This window comes from Equus caballus, chromosome 22, assembly GCF_041296265.1.
Source record: "Equus caballus isolate H_3958 breed thoroughbred chromosome 22, TB-T2T, whole genome shotgun sequence".
NCBI lineage: Eukaryota > Metazoa > Chordata > Mammalia > Perissodactyla > Equidae > Equus > Equus caballus.
In genome coordinates, this window is record NC_091705.1 from 20,628,607 (window position 1) to 20,651,450 (window position 22,844).

General features: G+C 39.5%; 1 protein-coding gene across 10 annotated transcripts in view; it reads right to left on the reverse strand.

Annotated features, from left to right (window-relative positions):
* The window catches only part of PTPRA (protein tyrosine phosphatase receptor type A), a 167,530-nt gene that overhangs the window by 38,916 nt on the left and 105,770 nt on the right, over positions 1–22,844 (reverse strand). For 4 of the 10 annotated variants that reach the window (XM_070247791.1, XM_070247789.1, XM_070247794.1 and 1 more), the window contains 4 exons: positions 22,473–22,814; positions 3,681–3,765; positions 2,419–2,492; positions 2,069–2,205 (listed from right to left, as the gene is read on the reverse strand). In XM_070247791.1, the coding sequence (XP_070103892.1) occupies positions 2,069–2,205; positions 2,419–2,492; positions 3,681–3,765; positions 22,473–22,814 (638 nt within the window). Of the gene's footprint in view, positions 1–2,068; positions 2,206–2,418; positions 2,493–3,680; positions 3,766–10,020; positions 10,111–10,961; positions 11,085–11,689; positions 11,766–16,869; positions 16,897–22,472; positions 22,815–22,844 lie in introns of those variants that run through there. The other 6 variants (XM_023626218.2, XM_070247788.1, XM_070247795.1 and 3 more) reach the window with 4 other exon arrangements.

The window sequence follows — 22,844 nt, forward strand, 5'->3', positions numbered from 1 at the left end:
ATAAGCCCAAGAACATAGTAGCCATGGTAGCATGGCAACTGGCTCTCACCATTGAATTTGTTTACTATGTCTCTAGGAACACCATCTTCATCCAGGGATTTACTGGAGTGCCCTATCACAGGATCTCAGGGAATATTACCTCCAAAGAACTCATTTACAGAAAAAGAAGTATGGCCATGAGGTCACATAACCTATTATCCAGAAGCAGCTGGCACTACAGATTACAAAACAGTAGAGCACCTATTGAAGACTTAGCTATGGTGCTGAGGATGGGGTCCTATCTTGTGGGATGAGGTAAATGTTCTCAATCAATAACGAGCAATAAATGGTGCTGTTTTTCCAACAGCCAGAAAAAAGAGTCCAAGTTATTCCACTAACTCTTGCCTGTCTCCCATCTATTTTCCACATTGTAGCTAGTGATTTTCACAAAGTGCAAATCTGACGTCACACTCTCTACTCCTACAAGCCCTTCAGTGGTGAAGCACATACCACTGGTGACCCACTCATCCACCCAATAACCATTTCTCCTTTCCTCCTTGCTACTGGAGCTCCCTTCTGTGGGGTTGCCTGCCTATCCTCTACACGACACAAGAATAATCTAGATTGGTCTCAGCCACTAGCAGTAAGCCTATTTCTCCCTTGCTTATGACTGGTTTAAGAAGGAGCATGTGATAAGGGAAGTCTCCAGAAGTTTTTGGGAAAGTTTTCCTCACTGATAAAAGGAGACACACAGAAAGAAGCAGTCATCCTTTTCTCACTGAACCTTGTTACACCTCCATGTGGCACCTAGAATGGGGAAGCCATTTTCGCATCATGAGGGGAGCCAGCCTAAGAGACAAAGCTGATCCATAGCTGAGTGGAAAAGTGTGAAGGAGACTGAGAGTTTAACAATGCCCAAGTTGATGAATTAGCCAACTCTGGAACTGTTCCCCTATGTCCTCAAATCCACTCCCCCCTCCCTAATCATTATCACCTTAGGGCAACCCACCAGCACCTCGGGTCTTAACAAGTGTTGCAGCCCCTAACTGTATTCCTCATCTATTCTGGTCTCCTCATGGACTATTCTCTATACAGCAGCCAGAGGCATTTTTTCAAAATATAAATCTGGTTGGTCCATGACTTTCCACTTCTCTAATGACAATCTACAAGATCTACTGACTGGCTCAGTCTTCTTGCACAGTTTTTTCCTCTTACTACTCCCTTGAATCTCTGCCCTTCAGCCACACATAGCCCTTACTTATTTTTCACATGTGCCCTTCCCTCACCCACCCTATTGATAGTTTGCTCCTGCTATTTTCAGCGCCTGGAACATTCCCCACCCCTTCCCAATGCCTTTGCCTATAATTAGGTCTCAATTACAACATCATTTCTTCAAGAAGTTCTGACCTGGGATCAGAACTGGTGGGCTGGGATTACCAATCTATATTCACAAACATGTTGTTTCCTGGAGGGAGTTATAAAAAATACAAATCTAAATGCCAAAGATGAGGCCTGTGCTCTGCAGTCTTTAACGGTCCTCATTTTCCATACTGATCTACTCCTATTGTCGACTTAAGGCACTCTGGGACCCCCACTCTAGACTCTAAAAGGCCATCTCTTAACACAGGCTCCTACAACAATGCACCAGTCGTTCCATGTCCTATATTGCTGTTCGAACTTAAACAGTTATTTTTGTTCTGATATATAGTTATTTTTGAACTTACATAGTTATGGGGGTTTCCCTACTGGACAGCGAGTTACCTAAGTGTAGGGACTGAATCTGTTTTTGCTCCCCAGCAAATTCTTGGCACCTAGCACATATTAGATATTGATAAGTATTTATTAAACAAACAAAATAACAGATGTGATGACGAATGGATGGATGGATGGATGGGTAGATGAGGGAGGTGAAGCAAATCTTTTTTCATTTCCTGTCCATGATCACATAGGAAAGGAGTCAGATGAGCTTGGTAAAAATTTCTCACCTCTTAACCCATTAGCAACCTGTTTTCTACCCCATGACTCAAAAGGCCTGACCTTGGGTCTGCCTTCCTCCCTGCTGACACACCAGCCTCAGCAGAGAACTCACGTTGAATTCCTCTCTGAAGAGCTTATTGTCATCGGCCATTCTCCGGTTAATCTCCTCTTCCAGCTTGTCCACGGGGAGGGGCGGATACTTCCTGTTGGTGCTTGGGGACCTGGCCAGAAGTGGCACGCTCTGGGGTTCTGCAGTGCACAAGGGGGAAGGTTGGTCAGGTGCCCTGAGGACCCAGCCCTTCTCTGGAGACTAAATTGGGGATTTTAATCTCATGGACCAGGCCTCCAAGAACTAGGGCTGCTCTCTTCTTTTTTTTTTCCTTCCTTTTAGGATGAGGAAACCCCTAATTTCTTGATTTTCTTCTCCCTGAAAGTTCCCCATGTCATTAGGGGGTGCCTTACCCACATCTTCAGTGCGGCCATTGGATAAACGGAAAGAATTGGAATGACTCCCAGCTTGCTTGTATTTCTTAAACCTAATGAGAAAATGTTCACAGTGAAAAACTAAGCACAGGGTGAGTAGAGATCAATCATTGGCTTTGTTGTTTCCACTTATCAATTCAGCCTTTCTAAATCTCCTTTACCGAATAAACAGACTCTTTTAGAGACAGGTCCTGCACATGCTGAGGCAGCTCCATTCCATGGTGACTTAGTGCCTCAGGATGCTCCTGCTCACCCTCAGCACACTAGAATCCAACCAAGGTAACACCAACAGTATATTCTGGCTTGTATAGCTCCTCTGTGTAGCTCTAGTTCTAGGACTCACTGGAGATCACAGCCATAGCAGGTGGAGAAGGGATGAGTGGTAGAATATGGTGGGGGGAGATAAGAATATCCATATCAAATACAAACCCTGGTATTTCCCCAATGCAACCAGGGAGAAGCCAGAGCTTCAGACTAAGTGGGCACAGGTCTGGCCACAGATCTCCTGCAGAATGGTAGAGACCCATGACAAATTGTAGAGGGGTACAAGGTTCACCTCTCTTTATCCCTGAAGAAGAACAGAGGGAGTGCAGACCAGCTTAAGCCAAAGACAAAGGCAGAATTAAACCCAACTAGTCAGGGCAGTAACTTCAACAGGAAGAGAATAAATGCACCTTCCTCCTCTTCCCCTTGGGTCCCCTTTCCTTGCTTTTGTTCCCTGTTGAGTAGTAACATCTAGAGGACCCTAAAAGAAAGTCAGGAAAGGGAACCCTGTAACTCACATGGCTCAGTCTAGCACACCAGGGTCAGGGGTCCTAGAGGCGTTTGGAGACAAAGCCCCAATTAGAAATAAAGAAGGCCTTTATTGAGCACATAAGCTCCACTGGGGCACTTTTGGGGTTGCTTCAATAGGGCTAGATCTGAAGATCTTAAAACATCTATCAGTAATAATACAGACTGTGGCTTCTTCCCTCAAACTCCAAACCACGATCCTGGGTGTTAGGTTGTCCTGGACTTAGACAGATGGAAGCAAAGGGGAGGGACTGGGTCTTCAGCAAGACTATGCAGAGCTTTTAAACCATTCTAAGCAGAATTTTAACCTTAGTATCACTATCAGGAGTTGTTCCCCTCTATCCTATTAATTTTCCTTATTCTACTGTGTTCTGGTCTGTCTGGGCTTATTGAGACCCTGGCATATTGAAATAGAGTCCGAGAGAATGCAGAAGCATTAGCATGCTCACCTTAACATGTACAGAACTATGATAATAAACACGATCACTAGTAGAGAGGACAGGGCCACCATCACTGCAATAATTGGCGTCTCATCTGAAATTAAGAGAACAAAACATGTCATTACCATTGTGTGCGCAATGGAGGGCTCAAGTTGGCTGCTCAGGGAAACATCCAGATGAGAAAAAAGGGCTCATTCAATGCTTCAATAGATGGCAGAGTATGGATAAAGCAAGAGAGAGAACATCTCCCACTGCCACCCCAGGGCTACTGGATAGATAGGATAGGGTGAGGACCAAGGGTGACATGCCCACTCTCTCTCTGATTTATCATACATTTGTTTATCCTCTGTCTCCCTGCATTAGAAGAAAAGCTCTTTCAAGGCAGAGACTTGGTTTCATTCATTGGTACAGAGCCTAAAACAGTGCTTAGCATATAAAAAATACTCAAATATTTGAGAGCATGAACATATCCAATCCTGATGGCAAGCTGAGTGTGCAGGGCCAACAATGTACTCTCTCTTGGCCTCAATGAGCTCCATCTAGAGGAAGACGGAAGAGGAACGGAAAAGGACAATTTTCCTATCATAAGCCCAAATGGTTTCCTGACCCAGAGAATACTGTTCCTGATTAAAGCAAGGAGACACTATTAGATCCTTAGGCACTAGGTATCCAAAAATGCTGGGTACTCTTTTCTACCTCTTTCCACAGCTACCTTTTACCAGGACCCCAATTATAGCAACATTGGCTTGGAAATATAGCAACTCTTCCCTCCATGCCACAGGGCCTGGGTTCCTTTCCACCCAGTACTTAGCCTCCTTTTCTCATGGCAACTGACCAGGTACTGACTCCTCCTTCTCCACTGTGATGCCCCCACCAGGAACTACACAACCAGTCTGAGTTTGTAACTATCTTCACCATTTTCCATCCTGTTAAAAGGGAGGACATATCCCTCCCATGTAAAGGTCAATTCTGTCACATATATTCTGGATTACATCTATTACTGTCACCTCAAAGACTTCTCCTCTCCTCCAGCCACCAACAGCCCTATGTCTCTCTTCACAGTTAACTTCTCAAAACAGTTGTCTTATAAAACAGTTATTTAACCCAATTCCTTACCTCCAAGTACTTCTTAATCTATTTTGCTGACTTCTACCCCTCAGTGCTCTATTTAAACTGCTCATCAAGGACACCAACAAATGGCATATTGCCAAATCCAATGGAAACATTCCCATCCTCATCTGATTCAACTTCTTAGCAGCACTCATTCAAAAAATATTTATGGACCAGCAACTGTATGCGAGGCACTGTTTCAGACACTGAGAATACAGAAGCGATCAAGTAAACAAGTGATAGCGAGCCTACAGTCTGGGGGAAGTGGAAGGATACTGTACATAAACAAGTAAACACATAATTTCAGACAGAGACAAGAGCTATGAAGAAAAGAAGGGTAACGGGACAGAGAGAGATGGGGTGAGGAGGCACTGGTCGGCTATTTAAGAGTAGTTTGGGAAGGTCTGAAGTGTTTATACTGAGCAGAGGTCTAAATAACGTGAAGAAGTGAACTATGCAAAGATCTTGGCAAACAGCTTTCAGGGCACAGAGAATAGCAAGCAAAACGGCCCTTAGGAGCTTGGCGGGTTCAGAAAACAGCATAAAGGCCGGTTTTGCTACAAGATGTGACTGGAGAGGTGGGCAGGAGCCAGAAGACTTAGCTTTGTAGGCCATGGTAATGAGCATGGATTTAATACTGAATGTGATGAGAAACACTATGTGATTGGAGAGCTTTGAACAGGGGAGAGATAAAACTGGATTTACATTCTTTTAAAAGATTAGCTAGCTAAACTGACTCATAAGCAGCAGTCACGAGGTGGAAGGTAATCCGGCAGAATATGGTATCATGGAAGCCAAGAATAGTTTTTCAAGAAGGAGGGAGTAATCAACTCAATCAAATAGTACCGACAAATTAAGTAGGATGAAGACAGGGACATGAAACCGAATTTGACAAGATGGCCACTATTGCTGACCTTTTGAAGAGTAGTTTCAGTTGAGCAGTTGGTGAGAAAGTCTAAATGGAACGAAATAAAGATGGAAAGAGAATACACTGAGATCTTGACTTCTTATTTCAGGTGAGGACTTTTACCATAAAGGGATACAGAGAAAAGGAGTAGCAGCAGGAGGGAGATGTGGGGTGGAAAGTTTTCTGGGTTTTTTTGCAAGAGATGGGAAATATTATACCATGCTTCTTTATGGCAATTTTCAAACACACTGATATGTGGCTCTCATCTTAAAATGAGCATCCAAACCGGCTGACTACTCTCTCCTCCTTAATGAACTTTCCTGTTTTGGCTTCCGCAACAAAGCACTCTTCTGATTTTCTATCTCTTGGCTGCTCCATCTCATTTCTCCTTGCTAGCTGTTCCTCTTCCAACATCAGATCTCTAAATGTCTGATTTCCTCAGGGCTCTGTCCTTGGCACTCTTCTCTACACTCTACCTAGTTAATCTGATCAGCCAGATGGTTGTAAGCAAGAATGAAACGCTAGCAATTCCCATATTTGTATTGCTTGGTCAGACCTCTCTTCTGAGCCTATATGCCACCTCCACTTTAATTTCACAGGCAATGCAAACTTTCTGTGTCTAGAACCTTCCCCTCACCATTCAGTAGCTAGAGTAGCCACCTACTCTGTTGCTCAAGAAATGTGGAAATTTCCTTGGTTTCTTCCTCATGCTTATCTTCTATATACAACCCAGCTGCAAGTAATATGTTTTAGGGTTGGAACCAACACCTCAAATTTGTCTGCCTTTTTTCCATTCTGTTGCCATCACCACAGTCCCAATCTCTATCCCCTCTCATCTGGGTCAAAGTAAGCCTCTGTCCTCTGCCAATCCATTTTCCACAAAGTAGGCAGACTGACCTCTAAGAAAGCAAATCAGATCATGTTCTTATTTCAATGGTTTCCCAAGCCTTTAGAATGAAATCTAATATCCTTACCCTAGCCTATAACAACCTCCCTACTTTAGCCCCTGCTTACTCTGTCTCCTGCCACTCTTTTCTTGCTCACTAAACTTCAGCCACTGGCGTCCTCCCATGCTGAGTTCATTCCCTCCTTAGTCCTTTGAACATGTCATTCCTTCTGTTTTACATAGCATTCCTCTGTTCTTTGCCTGGCTAAGTCATCCAGTTCTCATTTTAAGTGTTACTTCTCCTAGAGAGGTCTTTTCTAACTTCCTAATACTAAATTAGGATCCTAAGTATTAGTTTCTTTATCTCTAAAATTAGTTATTCTGAAGATTAAATGGGATCATTCATGTAAAGTTCTTGGCACAGTAACTAGGATACACTAGGTACTCAGTCAATGTTAGCTATTATTTCCTTTATTATGCTCATAGAGCACTCTGTTATTTCCCTTGATGACATCAATCCCACTTTTTAATTATATATTTATTTGAGTGTAGTTCATTAATAATTGTCCCTCCTTTACACTATAAATTCCACAAGGGTAAGGATTACATACCTACTTTCTTTCTCACCATATACCTAAAACCTAGCACAGAATTTCACACACAGTTGGCACTAGACAAATACTGGACTACATCGAGTGAATAAATAAAAGAATTAATGACTTATTGCTAAATATGTCTTTGTTAAATTCCAGTTAAAATGCTGTATATCAGGCATTAAAAGAAGATAATTAGAGACATCTGGCTCAGGACAGTGGGCTGAATCCATAATTTTACTTCTTTTTCTTCTTTCTAAAAGAAGATTGAAATGATGGAAGCAATATAAAAATACTAATGAACCAAAAGCATAACTGGAAGGCAGCAAAGAGTGGCACCAGTAGACCAGAAACTCCAAGGGATTTGCAGAGGACAAAGCAGATGGGACTGGACTGCTGAACAGACCAATCAGAGCCAAAGAACCTCCAGTTGAAAGGTAAGTTCTAGGTCTAGCAGTCTAGATCTGGAAACACCTCAAGCTTAGAGTCAACCAGGACTGGGGATGAAAGTGGGCCTTGGGGCAGCAGGATGGTATTTAACCAATGGCTTGCCAACACAGGGCCAGTAAACCCACAGGCTGCATAACAAGACTCAACTGGAAAAACAGCACTCTATAAAGAGTGGGAGTTTGTCACAGAGAGTGTCGATGGCTTCTTTTTTTAACAAATAGAAGTTGCATATATATAAATATTCAAACTTTTTATGATGGAAAACTTTCAAACTTACACAGGAGTAAAAAGAACACTACAATAAACCCCTATGTACTTATCACTTCACTTCAACATTATCATTATATACCAGTTTTTTCATCTATACCAGTGTTTTTCAATCTTGCACTAATGACATTTTGGGCTAGATAATTCTTTGTTGTGGGGGCTGTCGTGTGCGCTTACGATGTTTAACAACATCCCTGGCCTCTAACTACTAGATGCCACTAGCAAACCCCAATTGTGATGACCAAAATCATCTGCAGACATTGCCAAATGTCCTCTGGGGGGAAAATCACCCTGAGAACCACTGGTCTATACCCCACCCCACTGGATTATTTTAAAGCAAATCTGAGACATATCATTTCAACTGTAGTTACTTCAGTATGTATCATTAAGAGAGAAGGATTCTTAACATAATCACAATACTGTTATCCTATTTAAAAAGCAACACCAATTCCTTAATATAATCTAATATTCAGTTACTGTTTAAATATCCCTGACTGTCTCATAAACGCTTTTTTTGGTTGGGTTAGTGCTGGCATCCAAAGAGGGCCTATACATTGCACATGATTGCTAGGTATACTAGGTCCATGGAGGGTTTCCTGGGTGGTCTCTGAAGACAGAGAAAGAACAAGGGTGGTGCCTCCAATTATTCTAGGCAGCTACAGGAGATGAAGAAGGGGAAAAGAAAAAGAAAGGCAGCTCTGCCTAGAGAATAACCGTGTTCCAACTTCCTAAACAACGACTGAACCCTTAGTTTAGGATATGTCCCTATTTGTCCTCTACAAGGGACACCTGCTGGGAGCACATTCTAGTCCATTCAATGCTCCAGAGCAAAGCTCACCAAGAGCCCTACAAGTGACCTTCACAAATACCAAGGACAGCAACGGCAGTTCTGGAAAACAGAGATAACACAAGAACCAGAATTTTTTCAATTTTCAAATAAAATTTAAATATATTTTAAATAAAATACATTGCAATTTGTGCAAGAGGACAATGCATCAATTGAAAAAAAAAAAAGCCACTATAAAACAAGGAGCAATCTCATACCTATCAGGATGGCTACTACCAAAATAACCAGAAAACAGCAAGTGTTGGGCAGGATGTGGAGAAACAGAACCCTTGTGCACTGTTGGTGGAAATGTAAAACGGTACAGCTGCTGTAAAAAACAGTATGGCAGTTCCACAAAAAAATTAAAAATAGAATTACCATATGATGTAGTAATTCTACTTCTGGGCATATGCCCAAAAGAACTGAAAGCAGGGTCTTGAAGAGCTATTTGTACACCCATGTTCATAGCAGTATTAGTCACAATAGCTAACACACAGAAGCAACCAACTGTCCACTGACAAATGAATAAATAAGCAAAATGGTATACATATACAACAGAATATTTTCAGCCTTAAAAAGGAAGGAAATTTTGACATATGCTGCAACATGGATGAACCCTGAAGACAATATGCTGAGTGAATAAGTCCATCATAAAGAGACAAATACCATATGATTCCACTTCTGTGAGGTACCTGGAGTGGTGAAATTCATAGAGACAGAAAGTAGAATGGCTGCCAGGGGCTGGGAGGAGGGGAGAATAGCGAGTTACTGTTTAATGGGTATGGATTTTCAATTTTACAAGATGAAAAAGAGTTATGGAGACAGATGGTGGTGATGGTTGTACAACAATGTAAATGAACTCAATGCCAATGAACTGTATGCTTAAAAATGGTTAAAATGGTAAATTTTGTTACGTCTATTTTACCACAATAAAAAAATGGGGAAAAAAAGGAGCAATCTGAGAATTAAGAAAGAGTTCTTAGAAAACTAAGACATAATTGGGGGAAAAACAATCTCAATAGAAAGGCTGACAGGAGAAAAGACATACTGAAAAACAAATTAGTAATGTGAAAGACCAAATCACGGAAGTTCCCAGAACACAGAGCACTAAGAGCAAGATGGAAATTATAAGAGCAGAGAAAAGAGATAAGATGGATAGATCTAGGAGTTCTAATATCTGTTCAATAGGAGTTCCCAAAGAAGAAAATGGTAAGGAAGGAGGGGAAGAAATTATACAAGCAAGTTCCTTGAGTTACCAGGCCAAAAGGGACCATCAAATTTGAGCAGTAATATTGAAAAAAGATCTTTACCTAGACGCATCCTGACAAACTTTTGAAATTCTGGATTGAAACCAACCACAGGTCATCCTTAAAAACTTCCAGCAAAAGGAAAAAGCTTCCCTACAGAGAAATAAAAATCAGATTTGCATATGACTGCTCATCTAAAATATCTTTGCTAGAAGTCAATGGTGCACTGTCTATTAAATTCTTAGGAAGGACTTTGAACCCAGTGTTATTTACCTAGTCAATTTTCATTTCAGCATGAGGTCAAATGACAGCCATTTCCAGAGCATGGGCCTTTAGGATCAAACAGATCTGGGAGTTCAAATCTCTACTACCCTACTTAGTAGTACTGTGATAATCTCTTGCAACCCTTGTGGAATGCTCTATGAAATGCAAATATATCATTGCTCTCCACCTCTTCACAGTTAATGGAAGATTTAAAAGAAGCAACATTTGTAAAGTGCCTGATACAAAGGGAAACAATTTGGCCTTGGCATCCAGAAGCTCACATACTAGCAGAGAACCTCAGTCCAGCTTTCTAGGCTCAGGCAGGTTCCCTCATCTAGAACAGGGAAACTACAGCACAAATGTAATCCATTGCCTGTTTTTGTAAATAAAATCTTATTGGAGTACAGCCACATTCATTCATTTACATACTATCTACGGCTGCTTTTGCACTACAAAGGTAAAGCTGAGTAGCTGTGACAGAGATAGTATGGTTACAAAACTAAAATTATTTATTATCTGGCCCCTGATAGAAAAATTTGCCAATCCCTGATCTAGAATATTATTACCACCTCCCCCTTACACAATTCTAGCTCAAATATCACTTTTTTTTGGTAATTGCTCCTTTCTAGTACTTCCATTAACACTACATACCTACTTTGCTACAACTCTTATCACATTGAGGTCATTGATTATATGTCCATTAAATTATCAACTTCTTGAGGGTGCAGATTCAAGATTACCTCCAGATATCTCTATTTTCAATATTTCTTTCATTCAGTACATATTGAGTGACTGTGCCAGGCAGGTCCTGAGGATACAGCAGTGAGCAAATCAAAATTCCCTGCTCTTATGAAGCGTATATTCTAGTGGATGAGACAGGACAACAGATATGATATGATATCACATCAAAGAAATATATGATACAGGTAAGTGATAAGTGCTATGAAGAAAAATAAGGCAGGGTAAAAGAGGGAATTGGGGAAAGTGTTCTGTGATGTAAGATGTGGTGGTCAGAAAAAGTCCTGAATGAATGAATGGATGGAATGAGTATCCCGAAGGCACAAACAGTGCAGTATTGTTTATGACCACTACTAGTAGAGTTGACAACTACAAGCAGTAAGACAAGAAGAGTGTCAGCTGGCCAGATATCTTAGAAATTAATAAAAATTATTATTAAAGTTAATATTTAAGCACTATGTAACAGGCACAGAGCAAAGCACCGTACACATATTATATCATTCAATTACCCTAACAACCTTAAGATAGATACCGTTATTAACCCTATTTTATGGATGAGGACACAGAGCAGTGAGATTAACTTGCCCATATCACACAGCTGCAAATCTAAAGCAAGATCACAAAGTTACACTATTCTCCAGACTCTTCATAAACTATAGGACCAACAACACTTTAACTCTTCCAAGCTTTCAGGCCAGACTAGTCCTCTATCATAAAAGTCAGATTTTACCTCTTGAGATCTGAATTACATCCATGTTTCTGATACAGTTAAAGACAATACCGATAGTAAAGATGTCCTCGGGCCTCTGTGAGGAAAAGAGATTCAGATTTATCAAGAAAACAGGAGAGAACTTACAGCTCTCAGTATCAAATCTCAGACTTGGAGATATGCTCAGGATCAAGCCACCCTCCTAGGGCTCCTCCCAAACTGGGCAGACTTGTTGTCTCATCATGCTCAGGCTTGTCCTGGTCTGGGTCCTCTGGAGAGGTGGCCTTGCATGATGCAAGCTGGTAGTGGCAAAGCAGGCACACACTGGTCCATTCCCACCCCTCCCCTGCATCCATTCTAGCAAAATTTCACTTCCTAGAGTCAGATCAGGGGCAGCATTTCAAAAATACTAAAATGGTGTTCTGGGATAACAGACGTCTATTCGCTATATCCCCTTTCCAAGAAAACGGAGGATCATAATATTCTAAGGGCTCACCTCTAAGTCACCTAAGGACTTAGACACACCTTGGTCAACTAAAAAATAATCAGTGAAGTAAAAGCCATACTCCTCTAGCCTTAATTTCTAAGGCCGATTTCTTTGTCTCATCTCCAGTTTTTGGTAGAAGTATATATATCAACTCTCAAAGGCAGAGTTGGAATGTTGTTTTAAGTGCTTCCTATTGGCTCTAAAAACAGCAGAAGTCATCAGGTTGCCTCAAGAGCCCAAGCCACTGGGCTGAGCCGTTACTGTTGTCAAGGGCCAAATTATCATTCAGAAACTTTACTTTCTACTGCCCATCTATCTTCACCACAGCATCTGGAGTTATCTTTCTAAAAACAAAAATCTGACTATGTCACTTCCTTCCTTCCCTTTACCAGGAGACACCCTGATTCCTGAGCCCAATGCACCATCAGGCCCATTCTGCTGAGGCTACCTCCAGTCACTTCCCACCTTATGCACATCAACTGTGCACACTTCCTCAAACACATACTTGCTCTTTCCTGTCTCTTTGCTTTTACCTTATCTGGTGCGTCCTCATTTTCTGCAGTTATTATATTAATTTAAACTGCCCAAAGCTCACTTCCATGCCTCCTTCCCACTCCCCAGGTACAATAAGTTTTTTAAGTTCTCTCACAGCACTTTGTGTAGTATACCCAACAGCAAGCAGCTGAATGGACTCGATTCTTGGTATTTATGTGTTTCTTCCATGAGACAGGGAACATTTCTTTTCCTTTCTGGAATCCTTCACATCTAACAGCTGTTGAATGAATACATTATTAAAGGTGCCTAGCGAAAGCCATCATAAATGGAGTTCACAATAATAATGTCACTTACTATGATAATCCAAAAAGATCTCTTTAAACAGGAATGTCAATCCCTTTCTTGACTCCAACACTAGCAAAGTATTGAAGGAGAAAGCCAGGGGGAGCAGGTGAACTGATCTGAGAGCTGAGAAACTTTAAGGAGCCTCTGGGGTTCTAGAACTCCGTAGTTCAAGGACTTCTTCACAAATATAAGAGGATACTATTTTCAGATTTTTAAAAAAAGTTATATAAATGATTACATCTAAAATAAAGTATGGTTAGAGCAGCTTTATCCTGTGTTCTTGCTATTTAACAAGTATCAGTTATAAGGTCTTCATGTGAAAATCCTATTATTAAAAAAACTATTGAAGAATAGCATGAGATGAGTTTATGCAGAATTTTGTCTAAAAGGTACAGGGCAGAGGATTAGGAGTGTCTACAGTTGTGGCGGTATGGCTGCAAGATGACCCTGCCTTGGGAGCTGCCTTGCACACCGCCTCCAGGAGCCTAGGAGTGCCCTTGTTTCCAAGAGTTCTGACTGAAGAGCTGAGATTCTTTATCTCCTTAGCTTCCCAACTAATAGTATTGGTAACAGAGTGGTGGTGGTGGTGGTAGGAGTAGCAATGTAATAGCCAACACTTGCTGAGCAACTGCTATGTGCCAACCCAGCATTAGGCCAAGCACTTTATATGTGTTACTTCATTACTTCATTCCTCACAACAACCCCATGAAGGAAATTCGGTTCCTATCCTATTTTGCACATGGTGAAATGAAGCATAGGGAAGTTAAACACCTACCCCACTCTGCTGGTAAGTGGTACAGTCAACATACAAACCGGGATGGTCTAGTTTCAGAGCCCATACTTTTAACCACTGCATATACTACCTCTCCAAATATCCCACTACGCCACTCCCCAACCTTAATACATATATCAAAATCATCCAATAGCATTTTCTTAGATGGAAAAATCTCTATTTATGAATGGGAGCATGCATCACTATCTTGCTCAAGCTTCATGGGAATGCTAGTAGATGTTACAGATTCTCCTCTTCAGGACCAAAGACCTCATTCCTCCAGCTGGTGGGAGGGTTAGTGGCTATGAGCTCTCAGCCAAGTCTTTCCCCAGGAACTGCCCTGGCCTAAGAGAGTAACCTGGCCCAGGTGAAAACCCCTACCCTTCACCTCCATTCCAGCTCCAGAGCTTCCTGTGGGATTGGCTGAGGCCTTTGTTGCCTTTGCCTCTGACCAGATGGCACCTCATTTCCTCCCTCTACCCAACAGAACTGCCTTCACTGCCTCACAGGTGCTGTAGGTAGAAAGTATCACCAACAAACTTGTCACATGTGCATCTCTGTTTCAGTTTGTTTCCCCTAGAACAAAACAAAACCGAGATGTAAAACTAGGGAATACTAAATAACAACTGGAGAGTATACTCATGACCACTCACTTCATGGTGAAGAGGTACTTGACAGATAATGCCAGAACTCGATTTAATGTATTACTATATATTACACAAATCATCCAAATTAACAAGATAAAAAATGCTTTAAAAGAAAAGCTGGTTATAAAAGGGCAAATATTGTATGATTCCACTTAAATGAGCTACCTAGAAGAGACAAATTTATAGAGACAGAAAGGAGAATAGTGGTTGCCAAGGGCTGGGGGAAGGAGAAATGGGAGTTATGTTTAATGGGTTACAGAGTTTAGTTTGAGATGATACAAGAATTCTGGAGATGGATGGTAGTGATGACTGCACAACAATGTGAATGGATTTAATGTCACTGAATTGTACAGTTAAAACGGTAAATTTTATATCATGTATGTTTCACCACAATTAGGAAAAAAGCTAGGGGCTGGCCCCGTGGCCCAGTGGTTAAGTTTGCGCGCTCCGCTGCGGCAGCCCAGGGTTTCGCTGGTTCAGATCCTGGGCGCGGACATGGCACCGCTCATCAGGCCACATTGAGGCGGCGTCTCATATGCCACAACTAGAAGGACCTGCAGCTAAGATATACAACTATGTACCAGGGGGGATTTGGGGAGATAAAGCAGGAAAAAAAAAAAAAAAAAGATTGGCCACAGTTGTTAGTTCAGGTGCCAATCTTTAAAAAAAAAAGAAAAGAAAAAAAGCTAGTCCTAACAAAATAACTTGGACTACATTTTAAAAATAACACACATGAGAAAATAACCAGTTTCTTGGACTTTGAAAGAAAAGAAGCAAAACCGCCTGCCTCCCTTCCTCTTTTTATTCCCTCCTGCTTTGACGACTAAAACATCAGCCATTGCTGTTCAAAAGCATCCCAAAGGCCAGTGCATAAAAACCTATAACCCTTAATTCATCTGCATAAGATAATTTGTTTAGCAAACCCATTATAATGCAAATATATATTTCAAAATAATTGCCTCATTTCTCAAAAAGCATTTGGTTTTAAAATTACAATGTGATATAAAAACTTATAGCACTACTTCTAAAGATCCACCCTGATAAAACTGTCATTACACATGAGGCTTTTAGAGACTGCTGAGAACATGTATGTCTCTTCATTTTCCTGTGTGGTTAAAGGCAATTATACAAAATTATTTTTTAAGTTAAAAAGAAGATTTATTATATTAGCGTGTTACAATTAGCAATGACCTAGATAACTAAGGTAATTTTATTTCTTTTTAATTATAATATTGAAACTACTCAAATCCATACTAGTTAGGTAGGTAAAACAGGGATACTATCTAGGTCAAGAAAAAGGCTGATTAAGAAAATACATACTATGTAGAGGAAGGAATCACAGATCTTATGTTTAATTTTGAAGCCTACCACTTTGACTTCTGACTTTATTGTAAAATTGATTAAAAGAGCAGTTTTAGGGAGCAAATATAAGTATCTATTGCAACATAAATCTATTAAGTTCTCCATGTGATAGTGAGAATCTGGTAAGTGAACGTGAACAGCAAGAACACATTAACCGAATCTCATTCCTGAGTTTAGGAAAGCAAGAGCTGGGAAATCTGTACAACAATATGATAACACCTCACTATTCCTCACCAAATGCAGAGGCAGACAGACAACACATAAAGGGTTAGAGTATCTACTTTTCTGATTTAAAAGCTCCCTACTTAGTGGGACTTCATAAGCCTTCAAATGTTCTATTACTTAATTATGCAGGGAATCAAGAAAAAAAGTCTCAAAAAGTCTGATTTGATAAAATAGGAAATCATGATGAGAAAAATTGCTTCATAGATTAACATTTTTCCAAACTCAAATGCAATGGTCATTTCTGATACTGTTGGATGATCTCTTTCTCTTACACTCTTTGATGGTAGCCTTAACTGTTGTCCTAAGCAAAATGTGCCACTTCTATACATGAGTACCCACATACTCTCTTCTATGGTAACCAGGGATACGGCAGTCCTGCTTAGACCAACGGACACAGCATCTGCAGCCAAAGGGACTATACACTAGAGAGCTGAAAATCCATAAAATCCACATGAAGTGACAAAGGGTTGACATTTTATGGACTAGGGCAAAAAACAACACAAAGCTACAATGTTTAAAAGGCAACTACAGCCTAGAAATTAGAAATTAACTATGGCATAAAAATTATGGCCTAATATCACCAAAGAGTACTATTAACAAGGTCACATGATAAAGTAAGATACAGCTTACTTGATAGAATTACTTGTTAAAATACATCATAGCTGTTAGAATATTTAATCTACATTTGAAAACATAATGAATACTTATTTGTGTTACTCTTCTCTATGGGGTTATTATGGAAACAACTTAAAAAAAAGTAAACACATAACAACCACAGATGCAAAGTTACCATAGACTGTGAGCAGAGGAAACACAACAAATATTGTACACTGTAAAAGGGACAACAGACATAAGGTGAGTGGCTCACCTTTTCTGTCCTTCGAGTCAGAATTACCTGTGTAATAAGTGAAAAATAAAAACATTCACTCAGATTAAAGGAAAACAGTAGTATTCAATCTATGGAAAGACAAAATATTCTACAGGAATATAGGTTTCCCTTTGTATAAGGTGGAGCTGGAATGAGGCACCCTCCAACAACTGGGAGACAAGACTGCCCAGATCAGTGGTTTGTCATTCTCCCTGAGTGTAACAACAATGCAGCATCAACATTCATAAAAAGTATAAGAATGCAAAGAGAAATATAAACACAATGGTATTAGAGGTCTTCATGTCTTTTAGGCCATTAAAATGCAACAGGGAAAAATTAAGTTAAGGGTATGAAAGACCTTAATGATAATAGGTAATAAAATCTAATTGGTATAGACCAAACTATATACTAACAGAGAAAACCTTTTCAAAGGCTTGTGGAATATCCACAAGCCCTAATAAATTCCCTACAGTACAAACAATATTCTTTTTATCATGATGCAATAAAACCAGAACTTAACAAAGTAAGAAAACACATGAAAATTAAAACCAAAACCAAATTGCAAAATACCTAAAATATAACAACAAAATCACACTTGTGGCAGAATCCACCAACTCTCCCCCAATATAAGTCTCTTTCTCTTCTTGTGCTTGGTACAGAACCTTTTCTTTTTTTCTTTTTTTTTCAGCTGAGCACAAAGCTGTCCAGCTGGAGACTACATTTCTGAGACTCCTTTGTGCTAGGTGTAGTCATATGAAGAATTCCAGCCAATGGGATGGGAGCACAAGTGATAAGGGTAATTTCTGGGTCACATCCTTTGGAAGAGAAATTGTATGTCCCCATTTCCTCTGCTCCCCCTTCCCAGGAGCTGGAAGCAGAATGTAATGATGAGAGCCATCTCTGAACAAGCAGATAAGGGCAATTTTGTCAGGATAGCAGGGCCACAACAAAAAAGGAAGTGGGTCCTGATGAGTGCCCTGTCTACCTCCAGATGTGACAGGGGAGAGAAAGACACTTTTGTCTTACTTAGGTCACTGAATTTTGGTATGTCTTTGTCAGAGTGGCTTAGAATGCACCCTAACTAAAACAACTACCTACGGGAACACTTACGGGATATGGTTAAAGCTGTGCTTATAAAAAATTCAGCATTCAAATAAGGAAGAGAAAAAAAGCACAAAATAAATCTAAGAAGAACAAAAAGTAAGAATAAAAAAGAGGGGCCCGGCCCGGTGGCGCTTAAGTGTGCACCTTCCGCCTTGGTGGCCCGGGGTTCGCAGGTTTGGATCCCGGGTGTGGACGTGGCACCGCTTGGCATGCCATGCTGTCGTAGGCATCCCACATATAAAGTAGAGGAAGATGGGCACGGATGTTAGCTCAGGGCCAGTCTTCCTCAGAGAAAAGAGGAGGATTGGCAGCAGTTAGCTCAGGGCTAATCTTCGTCAAACTACACCCCCCCCACCAAAAAAAAGAAAAGAAAGAAAGAAATGAAATAAAAACTGAAAATGACACAACTAATAAATATATAATAATAAGTTCTTTGGAGAAAAAAGTAACAAACCATAGATAAATGGATAGTCAACCTAAACAAGATAAAGGACGTAAACATATAAAATAGGAAATATTCATAGCTATGTAGGAAATTAATCCTAAAATATGACTTTTCCTCAAATCCATCCCAATAATTTTGGAAACATGACTAAAATGCATAGTTTTCTAGGTAAACTTCAATTCTTTCCATGAAGCAAAACAAGTAACTGACAACTAAAATTTATCAAAAAATACCACATGTAAAAAGGAAACAGACCAATCTCCTTTAGAAATAACTTACGAAAACCAATGGAAAAATCCAAAATAAAATAACATCAAACAAATTACAACAGTTCATTCAAGAAAAATACACGGCCAAGTAGAGTTGTTTTTGCAGGAATGTAAATAGTTCAAAACTAAGAAATCTATTAAGATGATTCACCATAGCATATAATAAAAAGAGAAAAAAATCATACAGATCTTGCTCCTTGACACTGAACAGATAATTGACAAAATTTAACACCCATTTTTGACATACATGCTCTTTACAATAGGAAGACATTGATAAATCCTGAACATGAGAAATATGTTTCTCTCAACCCAAAAGGCAGCATCAAGTTTAATGGAAAATCACTGAGAGCATCCTTCTTAGAGTCAGGTATAAGACAAGGCTAAGGCTGTCTGTTTTTACCACCGCTTCCTAACTTTGTTCTGGAGGTATTCACCAAGTCATTTAATCAAAAGAAAGAGATTTAAAAATTTGGAAGAGATATTTGTAGGTCACATGATTTGAAGACTTATGATAACTGAAAAAAATGATGTCAAACACTAAGGAAATTAAGATGACCAGTGTAAAATATATGTACAAAAATCAATAAACTTAAAATCAAAAAACTTAAAACTAAAACAATGTTATATGTCAATTATATCTCAAAAAGAAAACCCTCAATAGCCTTCATATCCCCAACAGCAGCCAGTGAGAAGATATAACGAGAGAAAATACTCCATTTATACTAACAAAAACAAAACAAAAGACAAAGAAAACCCTCTGAAATTTCCAGAAATAAGCTGAACAAAACAGGTGTAATGTCAGTGGCAAAATTTTAAAATATTTCCAAGGGGCCGGTCCCGTGGCCGAATGGTTAAGTTCATGAACTCTGCTTCGGAGGCCCAGGGTTTCGCTACTTTGAATCCTGGGTGCAGACAGGCACCGCTCATCAAGCCATGCTGAGGCGGCGTCCCACATGCCACAACTAGAAGGACCCACAACTGAAAATACACAACTATGTACCGGGGGGGATTTGGGGAGAAAAAGGAAAAATAAACAAACAAAAACACACTACCAAGAAATACATCATAAGACTTCAGCAAACGGAATAATGGAATACACTACATTCTCGGATAGGAAGACTTAAAGATGTCGATTGTCCTTGTTAATCTATAAATTCAACATGGTCAGTAGAAACTTCTTCCCTGCTATACAAGTTGATTCTAATGTTCATTAAAAAAAAATCAAGAATTGCTAGCAAACTTACGAAAAACAAGATTTAACAAGGGATGACTTACCTTGTCAGATATGAAATATTTTATAAAGTTGCAATTATTAAAACAGTGAGGTTCTATACACGGACAGAGAAAAAGATTAATAGAAAACACAAATGTCCAGAAATAGAACTCAAATACATATAGGAACCTAATAACATATCAGAATTCAATATATGATAAAGGGAGAATTTCATATCAGTGAGGAAAACAACAGATAATTCATTAAAGGGTACTGGGACATGCAGTTAACCATTTAGGGGAAAAAAATCCATAGCTTACACTTTACAACAGAATTCCAGATGGATCAAAGATTTAAGCACACACACAGTGCACATGCACACACACAGAAGAAAGAAACCATAAAAGTCTAGAAGAAAACATAAGGAAAATTATTTTATAATATTGGAATAAAGAAAATCTTCCTATTTATGATCTAATACCTAGAAAACAGTTAAAACACACTGATAAGTTTTTTAATTAAAAATTGCTAATATACCTTCTGTGATGCAGAAATGCTAGATGACCATCTGGGAAAAAATATTTGCAACTTTATCATAGGTAGGCAAAGGTCTCATTTCCCTAACATTAAAGAGCTTCTACACATGGGTCAGAAAAACCTGACATCCTAATAAGAAAAATGGGCAAAGGATATCAACAGACAGTTCTCAGAAAAAGAATATAAATTATCCTTCCAAATATGGAAGGATGCTTAACCTCACTCAGTGAAATGCAAATTAAAGCTACACTGAGATGCTAATTTTCACCTGTCAGATTGGCATAGATCCAACAGTTTGATAATTTACTGCATTGAAGAGAGTATAGAAAAACTGGCACTCTGACACACTGCCTACAGGAATATATTTCTCAACAGAAGGAGATCGGGAAATATCTGTCAATTTATAAATGCACGCTTAAAATAGTTTATTCCACCAATATTCTCATATAGGCTTGAAATGACGAATTCTTTGTAAGAGTACTCTGAAAACAACCTTAATGTACACTGATATGGGAGACTGGATAAATATATTAAGGCATATCCACACAATGAAGCAGCTGTTTACTATAATACACAAGTATGAAAGGCTAATTGAAAAAAACAATGTGCAGAAATGTACAAAGTATATTATTTATAAGTGGAAGAAAACAAGGACTACATACACACTTGCTTATTTTAAAAAGGAGAAAAACAGAGACTCAAAGAGCAAAGGTCAATAGGAAAGAAAAATTAAGAAGATTAAAGAATTAATTCAAGATATGGCCAATATCCAAATATTAGGAGTTTTAGAAGAAGAAAACAGAGAAAATGGAAGAAGGAAGAAAATTTTCAAAGAAATTAAGAATATTTTCCAAAACTGAAGGACCACAGCTCCAAAGATCCTATCAACATAATGAGTGAAAAAGACCCACATCAAGAAGTATTTCTGTGAAATTTTAAGCCACCGATGATAAAGAATTAGGAATCAGGACAGCAGTAGAATCTTCCAAGCCTGGGAATTAGGCAATGCTTTAAAAGTTCTGAGGATAAAAATATTTCCTCAAATTTTATACACGGCCCTAAAGATATTTTAGACATGTAAAGTCTCATACAATTTACCTCCCATGGGCCCCTTTCTCAGGAAGCTACTGGAAGATATATTATAACAAATGATGGGGTAATCCAAGAAAGAAGACAATACAGAAGCCAGAAAGCAAAGGGAATTCCCAGAATGATAGAGAAGGGAAATCCCAGGCTGACACCTGGGCAGCAACCCTGGAGCAGCCCTAGTGATCAACAAGCCTAGACTTGAGTAAGACAATGGAGGGCTCAGGAGGAAGATCTCCAGGTAAAAAAGAAATAACAGATTATGTAAGAGGTCTGACTTTGTGGAAAACTGTCTTGAGAGGCTATGGAGGATGTGGGAAGAATTGGTTCGCAACAGACAAATAGAAAACGAAACAAACAATAATATAAGGGAATTATTAAATACAGAAAAAAATTGTACAAGAAAGGAAAAATAATCACACGATACCTATAACTCAGCAGGGAGTAATACTACATAGTCATAATAACATAAAACATTAAATACTGATTTAACCAAAAATTATGGTGTAATAATATGGGAGGATTGGCAAGACGGTGGTGATGGCTAGGATGTGGGGTTTCAGAATGTGACATGCTCATGTACCATAAAGGTTTCCTTGCGTTTTACTGATCTGGAATAAGTCACCAGTGAAATGTAGTCTCAGTCTCCTGAGACATGAAATGGGTTATCTGTACAATAGCTGGTTTCTTAGCTATGGCATAATTTGGACCTGTAGCAGATTATGGAAAATTCAGTTCCCTAACAGCAATGTGGAAAGACCACAAAAAAAAACAAGAAATAGGTTAACTTGCTACTTGACAGCCCTGAGATCTAAGGCAAATGATTTAACCTCTATAGTCTTATATTAAGCATCTATTAAAAGGAGATAATTATCCAAGTCATCTGACAGAATTGTTGCACGAAAGACAGTACAGAAGAGAAAGAACAAACACAAACTATCTCTAGTACCTGAAGGAGGGAAAGTTTCTGGAGTGGTTGCTGCAGTGCTGGAATTCCCCATCCAAGGATCTGTTCTGGCATCTGTGAACTGATCATCTGGAAGCCATGTCCCATTAGGTGAAATTGTAGTGACTACAGAATCAGTGCTTGCTGTTCTTGTGGTCCCATTGTCCAAGTCTGAAGAATTGACAGTGGTTACATATGTGGGTCCCAGAGTTACATTTGGGCTGAACGTTGGTGCCGTGGAAGGAAAAGTTACTGAAGAAGTAGGATTTGAAGTTTTGGTCTCTTCTTTAACTGATTCTGCTGTCGATGCTTTAATAGATCTTGTAACGCCTACTGACGGTGAAACTATGAACACCAAAAAATAAGGAAACATCA